Here is a 12,537-nt window from a genome sequence, read left to right as displayed (position 1 = left end):
CGCAGAGCGAAAATATTTTGCATGGTGACTCCTGGGGTACAAGACTGGTCAGCGGTGAACTTCGTTCAATAGATGGCATCGCGATAGGAGGAGCTTTGAACTTCGCGAAGTTCAATAGAAATGTTTCTCCTTCTCGGTCACTGAAGTTGCTCCTACGTCAGCACCAATAAAGGAAAAAATAAACAAAAAGGTTGGCTCGTCAGCGACACGCCCAACGGCATGCGAGAAGGTAGAGGTAGATAACGTGGAGTGAAACAGTGAAGAACTAGAAAGTGAGCCGCTGTTGTCTGCAGATATCCTCGTCGCGTATCTTTACAACTGAGCCCATGTAAACATATAAGTGTATTAATTGCGATGACACTGTAGACAGCTACGGCAAAAATTACGGAAGATTCAGTGTCCTCCGGCGGCACTTTGAAAGAGCCTGGATCCGCGCGCTTCCGAAGCTCAGTTGGACGTGCTGCTCAACTACATGGAGCAGCACCAATTCCTGGCAAGACCCACGCCATGGAGCATTCCCGCTTAGAAACATGGTGCGCGTTGCAAAGCACACTGACGTCGCTGTCCGAAGGACGTGAAGATAAACGTTGTCAGCGGAACATTTGCGAGAACTGTTGCGGGAGAACGATTCAGCGAATCGGTATTTAAAAAATGCGGCAGTGGGCATCGTGACGCGCATATACGGACCACTACGATCTGACCCGTTCCAGTTCCACACACGCACGGTAGGTATGCGCGCGCTTCTCCTGCTGTCTCATTGGATGCTGCCAGTCTTTGCCTCCTGAGGGTCCCATTCGTTGCCGCCAAAGACGGCTCTGTTTCGACTACGTCTTTTTTTTTTTTTTTTTTTCTAGACGGTAGCATTCTGTGAACTAATTTTGTTTGATTATAGTGCTAATGGAAACACGGACTTTCATTTGAGAGCAAGTTGTCTTTGCATTTTATTGCCCCTTTACTAGAGGTCAGCCAGTACTTGGCTTGCTATTCTTACCTGGAATATCTGTTTCTACAGAATAAATAATAGTGCCGTGACGTTACACGTAAGGTTTGTCTGCCCAGAGTGGAGACATGTTGCCGTGGGATAGTTGCGCGATAATTTCGACCACTTGGGGTTCTTTTGACATGCGCCGGAAATCTCCGACACGTGGTTTCTTCAGAACTGTGGGCAGTTATAGGAGCCACGAATACCAATCAGCAACCGGTGATGGAAGAAAATGGGAACGGTTTACGAGATTATAGCGAAACACATGCGATATTCTATTAGGAAACGATTAATTGCACTGTACTGTCTAATGCTGTTTCTGAGAAGAAGCTCTTACTTGCTTTTTTCAGTAACTACTTACGTTAACGGGTTGATTGCGAAACACCTCGGGTCATTGTCGTCGCTTATCTGTTGTTGCAGCTAAGTTACTTCTCAAACCTGTCGCCATGTGCGCGCGCCGATGATTGCCATGGTGCACTGCCGTGTATGCCAATGGGAGTCTGGCCATTAATGGGACCTTCCTATACCTGAGGCTCCACCCACTTTTTGAGGTATCTAGCCAATCAGAGGTCGAAATACAGTTGTCTATTATTACGTCCATACAGTACTTATACCTCACCCTTATTTACTGGGTACCACCAATTTGGAGAAACTTGATTGATTCGGATGGAAACGGATTACACTCATGAGAGACCAAAACGACGGATTTTGCGCCCACTTTTATCAACGCATCTGCATGGAGAGAGGCATGTTGGGAAGGCTCAGAATTGCAGAAATGGTTGCTGGCAGAAGTGATTGGCCAGGATGACGGTACGACCGCTTCTTCGTAGCAGACGACAGCCGTTATGAAGTTTTATATCACGTAATGTAAGTACATTGAATCAAAAATGAGCAAAGATGTATGTATAAATAAAATGCAAGTATATAATGCAAAATCCTACGTATAAGGGTCGTCCTTCTTGCTGTCTTCCTGGTATCACGATCTTAACTAGGTCTAACGTTAGCGACGAAACATCCCATTTTCACGTAAATAATGATGGCGGAGCGAAAGTTGAAGCTGATTTTGGCACATGCGTACATGAGGATATATACTCACAGTATGAAATTAAAGTAGTCTGTGAAAATTTTTTGTCACGAAATCTCCGCTTCGCCGTTCCAAGCACCATCCTCCACATTGGTGAAAATTGAGTGTCATGGCAGCCCCCATGGAAAACGGTAACCAGTGAAATGCGCATAAGTTTGATTGACAGGTCGAGCCTCTTTTTTAGGCTCCTTCTAATGGCCAGACTCCCTTTGGCATACACGGCACTGTCATGGTGTCTCATAGTCACTGCACCGGGCGGTTCCGATACTGCATTAGCATGAGCGTGCTAGCAAGGGCGCGATTAACGGAAGTAAAAATATGAATGGACAAGCATTTATCTGAGCGATCGGACTAATTCTCGGGGATCCCAAATAAAGCCTCGGCCGCTGTGTGATTGTAAAGGAAGGAGCCCTCGCCAGCATAACGCATATACAGAGCAGGGGGAAATAACGACTGAGACAGATAAGCACAGCGGCAGGTAGTCCTGAGTGATGATCGAAGTGATTGAACATGCATGTAGGCGTCACCAAGCGTGCAACGTACCTACTTCTCAAACAGAATTGGATCCCATGCTCTTTGAGGAGTTGGCACGTTGCAGCTCCCTTTGTGTGAAGACAACCGCGTCGTTTGCTGCGAGTTTCCGCCATCTTGACGCCCACGCACAGTTCGCGATGCGTTCCCAAAAGTGTAGCTATACGCTCAGCGACACACGTCGTTTTGGAGTTGAGCAAACACAGAGCACAGGACGTTTGAAAAAGCGAGTGAAATCGGAATACAGCATTCATGCATGGTGAGGGTGGGCTTCAAAATAGCGGCACTCGGTTCTGCAATGGGTGACTCCACCATACCCAGATGGAGCTATTCTTCAGGCTAAACCTAGTTCAAGGGTCATTGATTTCAGTGATCGTTGAGGTCTGCCCCTGCGATAGGGGTATGACTCTCGATAAAATGGAATGGTAAGTGATTGGGAAGGATTCGTTAACCTCGTGCCGTTCGAAAACGCCGCCATTGTAAATGTCGGCAGGCGTTCATCGTCTTTCAACCTGGTACGAAATAGCAATAAAACTATATACATTCTTGAGCTTCACATCCGTTTCAATTATTTGTTTGTTCTTTGCAGAATTCACAGACGAAAACCTTTGTGATAGTATCCTGAGGGGTTACATACGTGATCTGAATCAAAATCACGTATGCCAGAAACGAGGAAGCGACTACATCTTGAAGTGTCCCGACAAGTTCAGACCTGTGAATGAAGACAGATTTCCTATACAACCGAACTCTTTGTTGAACGTATATTACTGTTCAGGTGAGTGACATATCACCGCTTCACGGGGAAACGTTATTCCTCAAATAAGCTTAAGTTTAGTGGTTCTCACCTTTCCAAACTAAATGGTGCAAGAGCACATTTTCAGATAACACGTACACAGTGCGGGAACAGCATTAACGGACACTTTGCTCTTTTAATCGTTGTACAGCGTACACCGCTGCAATGTTAGAAAATTCCTCACACTCACGATTTCCGTGCACAAGTTTCGTTGTAGGATAGACAATAGCATACATTATGACGACGCATTCGAATATTCACGAATGACTTCTTTGCCAGATTATACCAAATTTATGTCTATGATTTACAGCGCCAACTCTGTCACGTAGACGTGCTCCACATGTAAGACTCTATGATTTTTTTAGCGAAAGCTGGATGAGATCATAGGGAATTTTAGGGGGACATCTCTCACTGTAGATTTGCGCATTACGTACGCACACGAACCTACGAATGAATACCTCTAACCTACCAAATGTTGAAACGTCAACATATACTATAGCAGAATGCAATATTCCGGGAACATTTAAATACAACAATGTAGCAACGTTTGTATAACACGTGACCACCAGAAAATACTGCAGCTTAGCAGCAGGTGTGCATGCAGCTTCGCGCGGTGGAGTTGAATGGGTGACGACTGTCTCGACGATGAAGACCAACCCACATACGACGTTTTCTCGACGGAAAAAGGTCGAGGGCTCGACGGTTTCCTCTCGGCTCTGGAAACAATGGGCTTCGACGTGTTTCGCCGATGTATGGGATGAGCAGATCTTTGAGGCGAACAGCGGAAGTGACGCGCTGTCATGACCAATCGCTGCCTGCCGTATGTGGGCACTGGCACAGCAGGGTGCTCACGGGCAGACTTATACACGTTACAAAAAAAAGTAACTTAACACCCTAACTCGCTAACACGAAATCATCCGTTACCAAAGTAGCAAAAGTAAAATGGTTCCCGTTACCCGACAGTAACGAGTTACTCTTACGTTACCATGGCATTACAGAGCCGGGATACACATGTCAAAATTGAAATTGACATGTGCTTTATTTGGTCCGAGAATTTACATGGAATTCGCTTTGAACAATAGCTTGCACTCAAAATGAGCATCGGCTATTTTGGCGCGTCTCCTTGTGAAAGCCTTCGTGGTAGGACTGAATAATTGCTGTGGAAAGGTACGGCTGCGTCAAATACAGCCACATTTGCTTGATCCAGGACTGGAAGCGCTGGAAGACTGATTATAGTAGCGGGTCTGCTTTTCCTTCTCTTATTTACTTTTGCAAAGCTGCCAGGAGGCTACACGACATCAGGTACAGGTATACGTGCGCTAATAAACACTGCACCAACATCTCTAAGCCATAAAATCAGTGAAACTTCTCCGGCTACCATCTTAAAACCCCGCATTTGCTCCACAAGGTATTCGATTGATTAGTGAAAAGCAGCGCCTTTAACATATAATCCTCAATACGATAACTGCGACAGCGAACAGAAATATCAAACACGCTTGCCTTAACACTGCGTCTTCAAATTCGAGTACGATGTCTGGGACGGACAAAGACGTTTTGTTTACGGAATGCAAAGACGGCACGAAAATACTAAACTTCCACCACCTCTTGTTGCCTTCACCTTGAACGTTTCGTCCAACGCGGGCCACGCTGGCGTGGTTGTTATTTGTTCCATCTTACTAATCACTAATACCCCGACTATCACACGGGCAGTCTTCAGTGGTGATTGAACGTAGCGCCCCCAAGCGTGTAACGTGTCAACTTCTCAAGGCGCTTTCGATCCAATGCTCCCTGACAGGTTGACACATTAAGCGCTAGCTGGCGCTCCGCGCATGTTCAATGATCATGGAGGATGCTCGTGTGGCAGGGGTAAGAATAAGATGAGCACTGGAGCACTGGATCTCACTGGAGCCGACAAGTGTGCAGGTGGAAGGGCAAATAGGCAGTCAGGGATACCCTGCGTGGTTAATGGCACGCACCAGCTGCATATATTGAACGCGGGATCTCGTCATCCAGGTCAGATGAACACATTTTACAACAACACGGCGAATCCTCAGGGGGTGACATTGTCATCTCAGGCCACGAGTTTAGTCAAGTTTAGTGACTCTAGTTTGTTCATGGGCAGCAAGCTGTGATGCAAAAAAAGAAGAAAAAGAATCCCACGGCCTATTGCCAACAATACTTCACATGGTCAATGAGGCGATCGGATAGCAGTGCTGTATTCGTCATGCCGGTAATCTTACGCCTCAACAAAAGAATGACTGTCGACCAGAGGCTCCCAGGAGCTGAACATCCAGGTCAGGTCACCAGTCAACACAACATTGCAAATTCAACGCTGAAAACACGTTGAAAATCAACCATGTGAATGCAGGATCAACGTTGACAGCTAACGTTGATTCAACCTGGCTGATGTCACAGCCAGAAACGGGTTAAATTAACGGCGACCAGAACGCATATTCCACGTAACTGAAACGTAGTTTACGCGTTAATTCAACGTATACCAATGTTGAAAGAGCGGAATAATTAACAGCAAACTGACAACGTAGAATTAACGTGCCATGAAAATGCAAATTAAACGCAACTACATTTTTAATTATTGAATACATGTTATTTATCGATGCTTTGATTTCACAAATAAGCATAATGTCCTCATAATAGCCATAAATAATGACACAATAATATGTTTGCCGTAAAGTTTTATTCTCCTTACATTATATTAGCACTGACACATTTTTCGATACTCCCTCTCGTGAACAATAAGGACACTTAACTGACCATTCTAATTGTTGAAAGGCACTAGAACCTCGTGGGAAGCCACGTCGTTTCGGCATCCAGGCTGTCTTCTTTCTTTGCGACTACGCCTGCATAAAAGTGAACACAAACAACGCAAAAGATCAACTCGAACAGCTAAGAGAAAACTTACGTTACATCTGTGTACAGGCTCGCCCTTTGCTCAACATCTGCCTTTCATTCATGCATCGCCCTCTGTCCTGAAATACAACTGACAATAATTAACACACAAACAAATTTGAAACGGTCAACAACGCTGAAAAACAATCGGGAGCCCACCATGTAACAGTGGCCCTATTTGCATACTCTACAAATGTAAACACAATTATAAACTCAAATCCGACGTGCACATACCTGCGCTTTCTACGAATCACTCATAAACCGCACACACGGGACATGCAAGCAGCGGCGATAATCTCTGAGTCAGCTTCCTGGTAGTAGAGAGAGCCCATCGTAACCGTTATAACTAACTCGTGCAGCGGACACGGAAAGCGCTCACTTCCGAATAGTTTTATTTTTAGGTATGTGTTGTACCCCTGTCACACGTACTATTTCAGTGTCGTTTTCGTGCAGTGCACTCGTCCCAAGCGAATATCACTTTCACTACATGCTTGCTCCACGGCTCAAGTAAGGGTGTTTATGTTTATTCGTTCGGAGGCGCTCACAGCGGATGATGTCACGGAGCTGGCTCGAAGGCGTATGAGAATTGGCTAAGATCTGCCAGCTATGTGTTCGCATATTCGCTTAGAGTCGCCTCCGAGGCAACAGGCGAGCTCGCAGATCCTTCCCACAATTCCTGAGCTAGAAGACGGCCGCTATTTTGAGGTTTGGAAATGGTTTTCATTTAGACCGTCTAGACCGCCTCACCACCCGAACCATATTGTGGAATTAGTCGTAAGCGCTTAAGTTCCGCTCCCGGTGTAAAAAAAAAATATTAAAAAATCACCGGGAATGAAACATATGGAACAACTTTATGTGGCACAGGAAGGGAGTTGCCTCAGGACAGAAGCCGCCGATATTTCGAACAGAGACTGTTGCAAAGTCTGCACTTGTTCACACAACATATGTACAACATGAAATGGAACATGGAATGGAGCACAAAAATAACATAAAAGAAGGAACACGAAACAAAAAAATGTGAAGATACACGAAGTGAAGCCTTCAAGCAATGAGGCTTGTGCAGTGACGTCATGTTTGGTCACGCGACATTGGAAAACATTTTACCGCATCGGAGTCACAGTACCAGGGCATGCCGTGAGTTGTTGCGGTATGCGTGCGATAACGACAGAGAACAAATAAAAATAAGAAAATAATAATGAAACAGATAACTAAAAAAAAAAGAAAAGGAAAACACACGCCGCTGCCTCATTCGGTCCGCAGTAAGACGCCTGTGACGCATGTTCTCCCCTGTCACGTGACGCCAAGGCGCGCAAAGGCTGCGCGTGACGTCACGTGGACAAGCCTCATTAACGTATGGGAAGAGACAGCGAACGGATGAATAAGAGAGGCTGGTTGCGTTATGTAGGTGCCCCGTAGCGCAAGTGTTTCAGACTCTGCACGCTTTACACGACACAAGCGCCACTCGCGCACAGGGAGTGCGGGGAGACAGTTTCCGGTCAGGTAAAGCTGGAACGCTTCGTACGCTGAAAGACAATCTTCGGCTCACACCGAATCCTCGTTCCTGCTTGTTTCGCCTCGTGAATTCTAAAGGTTCTCAAACGAATGCGCTTGATTTGGCTTGAAGAAATGTGTTCAAAATGTTGTGAGAGGATTGGCACAAAGGATGCCCCATATGGCTCGCAAGAGAAACATCAGAGGATTGGCTGTTTCAAACGAGCATTCCACACGAACTGTATCGCAAAGCGGTAACTTATTCAGGCTATTTCGGCTGAGCAGCAGCAGAAAAAAAGAAAAAACAGAAAAAGAAACGGTTTGCTTACGCAGAATAGGGTTTGAGCGGTACCCGTTTGCAAAGCCGATTTGGTACCACATCTTATCCGCAAGTTCTGCTGTAAGACAAGTTATTGCATTCACATCGCGTTGAAAGATTTATCCTTTGAAAATTGTACGTTTCTGACGGTTTGAGTATATGTTACAAGCTACAATTCACGCTCAGTGATGTATATCTCCGATAGAGCCTGTTAACGAACGTTTTCTGTTTATTACTGTACGCATAGTCACCCCGGTGCAGGTGACTGTTCTGAAAAAAAAAAGAAAAGGAAGAACGAAACAACAACATTAATCGCTTTCTTGTGAAGATAAGAGTCCCCTTGCAAGAAAAATAATAATTATTACGAAATGCTCCTCGCTCGGGTCAGGCGAAGTCTATCTCCTGTGTGTAGATTACTTTTGCACACCCACAGAGTGCAAAGATTGCAATAGCCGTCAAGAATATTTCAGAAAGACCCTCTGGTTATGTACGCAAAACTCAGAAGCATAAGAAAACAAGACCACACATCCAAACACCCACAGAAACAGTATGCAAGCAGTACGTGCAGGTACTGGTAGACGACAAAATCTCTCTCGTACTATCGATGCGCCGCCACGCGTCATCGGAGTGTCCCACGCGAACTTTTCCCCGGAGTTTCCTAACAAGAAATAGTATTGCGTGACCGTTCTCTAAGTGCACATCGGTTCCCAGTGTTCCCTCCATACGCACAACCTTATCTTCTGAAAAAAAAAAAAATCAGTTATTTCTGTGGACAGAGAACTTAAGGGGCACCCACACAACGACAGAGCATAATCTGGACAATCTTTCGACCTCAAGTACATCTCCCTCGTCAGTTTGTCTTCGTTTTTTCCGATACTCTACCCGGCACTCTGCGCGGAAAATGCATCGCAAGACACACACGCACACACACATACACAGAGTAACGCACAAACTAATGAAACATACCGAAATAGATATTTTTACTTTCATTGGTACGTGAAATACGTGTTACGCTTTTTGGGATTTCCCGCCTCTACACCTTCAACCGTTCGATGTCTTAATCAGCCGTGAAAATAAATACCTAGCCCTTGCACGACTTGTACCCGCTAAGACAACCGGGGGCAGATCAATTCTCCCCCAATATCATGCTCCCCTGCACCTCATTTTTCGGAAATCATATGCAGCAGCCACAAAAGACGCCGAACCGCTACGGCCGTGTTCGCACCCACAATGTGGCGAAGCCCCTAACGATGATTGCTGCGCCCGGAGGCCTCTCTCCGGATGACGAGCAGAATTGCTACACGTTCGAACACCTCTCTTACTTAGGTCGCGTGCCCACATGCGGCAAATGCGGGCGGCATAAAGGCTGAACCGCATTGCACGAAAAACTAACCGAATTCTGCGCGAACCGAAACCGGGAACGAACTTTGTTCGGCGCATCACCGCACCCTACGGAACTGGAAGCCGAAGTTCGGCCGAAGGCTTCTGACCTTGGGGAACATCTCCTTTCAGCCTTCCAGCTCAATGAAATAATCCCTGTATTCACGGAAGGAGAAGTCGCAATCACGGGAGCAGTCAACCAATTTGCCCCGTCATTGTTGCTATGGTTCCCCTTCCGGCTAACCTGTCATTGGTTGCCTCCAAGTTTTTTGGCTGGCGACACTTCCGATCCCGGCGAATGACGAGCAGAATTGCTACACGTTCGAACACCTCTCTGACTTAGGTCGCGTGCCCACATGCGGCAAATGCGGGCGGCATAAAGGCTGAACCGCATGGCACGAAAAACTAACCGAATTCTGCGCGAACCGAGACCGGGAGCGAACTTTGTTCGGCGCATCACCGCACCCTACGGAACTGGAAGCCGAAGTTCGGCCGAAGGCTTCTGACCTTGGGGAATATCTCCTTTCAGCCTTCCATCCCAATGAAATAATCCCTGTGTTCACGGAAGGAGAAGTCACAAGCAAGGCAGCAGTCAACCAGTTTGCCGCGTCATTGTTGCTATGGTTCCCCTTCCGGCTAACCTGTCATTGGCTGCCTCCGAGTTTTTCGACTGGCGGCACTTCCGATCCCGGCGGATATATCTGGCTCTGCCAGATCGTGCCCGAATCGGGCCCGAAGCTCCAATCGTTGAAAATAGTTCGGTCCCGCTTTCGGTTCGGAAAGAATGCGGATGTTTTTCGGGCCATGCGGTTCATGCTTAAGGCTTTTGCGGGGGTGAAAATATTTGCCGCACTGCGGGAGAAGCCCTCTCCGCGTTCCGCTTTCCCTCGACCGCGCAATGCACGATTTTGAGCGGCATGCCGCGCATCGTCGGCTAGTCAGGTAGTCGACGGAGACTGCGTCACGCTTTTGATATTCTCCAGCCTCCCGTGTAGTCTTCAGCACATTGACAGCGTCGTCAGCGCCGGTATCTGGAGAGCCGCGGACCCACAGGGGGTACGGGCCTTTACGCCGCTGTCTTTAGATTTTCATACGCGTTGTCAAATTCTCTGCATCACTTTTCGCCTTACGCTCTCACAGAAGTCGCCCATAGAGAAATTAAATGACTTTTATAATAATTTTCTGCAGCAGAGATTAGCGCGAGTTCGGCACATACGACACACGCCACAATTTCTAATGTCTTTCAATCATTTAATTTAATCTAATTTTATAACGCCATAATTTAACCATTCAATAACATCCAAGATTGCATGATCCAACGCGATCACAGATACCACCATTCGAGTAGCAAGTTCCCAGGGAAACCGCCGTCCTCCTGTGCTGAAATTTCAGTGCATATTCCTTAACTCCCCTATGGGGGTTATTACGCCTCCGCAACAGAAATTTCTTCTCACGGGGTTTTTGGAACTCCGTATGGTGTGTGCAATACCAATGTCTGCTGATTGTCGACGGTTTTGCCTTTTTGGCAGCTATTTTCGTATGGTGTTGGGTCTTTTGGGGGAAGTCTTGTTGCGGTGAATCACCTCATCCCATCATCATTCATGTAGTTGTTGTTGTTGGGGGAAGTCTTTTTTTTTTTCTCTCTCGTTGGGGGGGGGGGGGGGGTTAGCTGGTTGTCGGGGAAACTGGGAAAATCCCTGCAGGGAGAGACCGCCTATTTGTCGCTCATGATGTTTGTCTGCAAACGATGCAAACCATCGATTCGCATCTTTCTCTCTTGAAAATTGTGCCTTGGAGCACGTACGTTTAATTGCTCCACTCATTGCTTTGTTGCAGCGGAGACGTGCAACAGCAACACTTGCCCAGGGCACAGCAGAGCATGCGTAGACGGACAGTGCGTTTGCAAGAAGGGATTCGTGCAGCAGGGCAACGACTGCATCGGTGAGCGACACCTCATGGTGAAAAGCCTCTAGCAGAGAAATATGCAGAATAAAACCATGTCTTTATTGTGTCATGTTATGTGGAGTGATAAAAGCAGGTTCCTTGAAAGCTAGCCTTAGCGCCTTTAACCAGATCGATGACGTACCAACAGGCCCAAAAGGCAGTGTTAAATTCATTCAAAGCTGTTCTATCACGGGACATGTTTGGCATGAATGGCAGCAAACTGCATCGATGAAATGGTCCAAGAAGTGTAGCGCTATTTCCTTCCGTTCTATCTTCCGATTGGAAGGCAAGTTGATACATAATAGGGTGTGGGCCCCCTTTCTCAGCTAATAAGGAGACAGAGCGATATCACCTGGGATACTGATTGGCCTATACAGCGTGCTATGCGGTCAAGAACACCCCCTCCCCCCTCTTGGTGCCTAAAAGTCTGCTCTGCCATCATTAATCACGAGCGTTCATAGATCTCGTTCAAAGTTCAAAGACTTTTAGGTGGACTTTTCTATACGTAAGTTATGTGATAAGTGCTGAACATTATGTCGCACTTCTATATCCTATTATTTTCCATGAATTTTTAATATTTATTTACCTGCGTTCCTGATCCAGTTCCCTGTGTAATACCGAACGGACCTAAGGGTGCCCAGATGAATCGCTCCGCCTGCAAGTTATTCTTCACATTAACACGCACCAACATTGTCTAATGAAGAGTCATGAACTGCGTTGCACTTGAGATACACGTCCTGCATCGATCGAATGTGCAGCGTGTTCTTTTCTATTCCTTACAGGTGTTTAATAAGAAAGTTATGACAGCAGTGCATACGCCGACGTTGGAGGCCGATTTACAGCCTTTTTGGAGGACATTCTGTGGGATAGAGTGTGTAACTACTAGATCAATAATGATCTAAAATCAGTTAGTTAACGTTATAATTAGAGGGTATTCGGAAAATGTGAGATAGTAGAATTGGAGCCAGTCAATAATCTAAGCCACTCTGTTGTTAAAACATCCTTAAGCGATAAAAGAAGTTAAGTTAATTAATACATTAATAACGAAAGTTTACTATGCAAACGAGACTACACCGAAACCTCGCGCTGTTGATTAACGAATTTTA

At 46.2% G+C, this 12,537-nt stretch overlaps 1 protein-coding gene across 1 annotated transcript in view; it reads left to right on the top strand.

Moving 5' to 3' along the window:
* LOC135384413 (uncharacterized) overlaps positions 1 to 12,537 on the top strand; it is a 74,729-nt gene that overhangs the window by 53,520 nt on the left and 8,672 nt on the right. The window contains exons 23-24 of the mRNA XM_064613615.1: positions 3,187 to 3,372; positions 11,324 to 11,428. Of these exons, the coding sequence (XP_064469685.1) occupies positions 3,187 to 3,372; positions 11,324 to 11,428 (291 nt within the window). The remainder of the gene's footprint in view (positions 1 to 3,186; positions 3,373 to 11,323; positions 11,429 to 12,537) is intronic.

Source organism: Ornithodoros turicata, chromosome 2 (genome assembly GCF_037126465.1).
Source record: "Ornithodoros turicata isolate Travis chromosome 2, ASM3712646v1, whole genome shotgun sequence".
Classification (NCBI taxonomy): domain Eukaryota; kingdom Metazoa; phylum Arthropoda; class Arachnida; order Ixodida; family Argasidae; genus Ornithodoros; species Ornithodoros turicata.
This window is presented reverse-complemented; position numbering and strand designations above follow the sequence as displayed.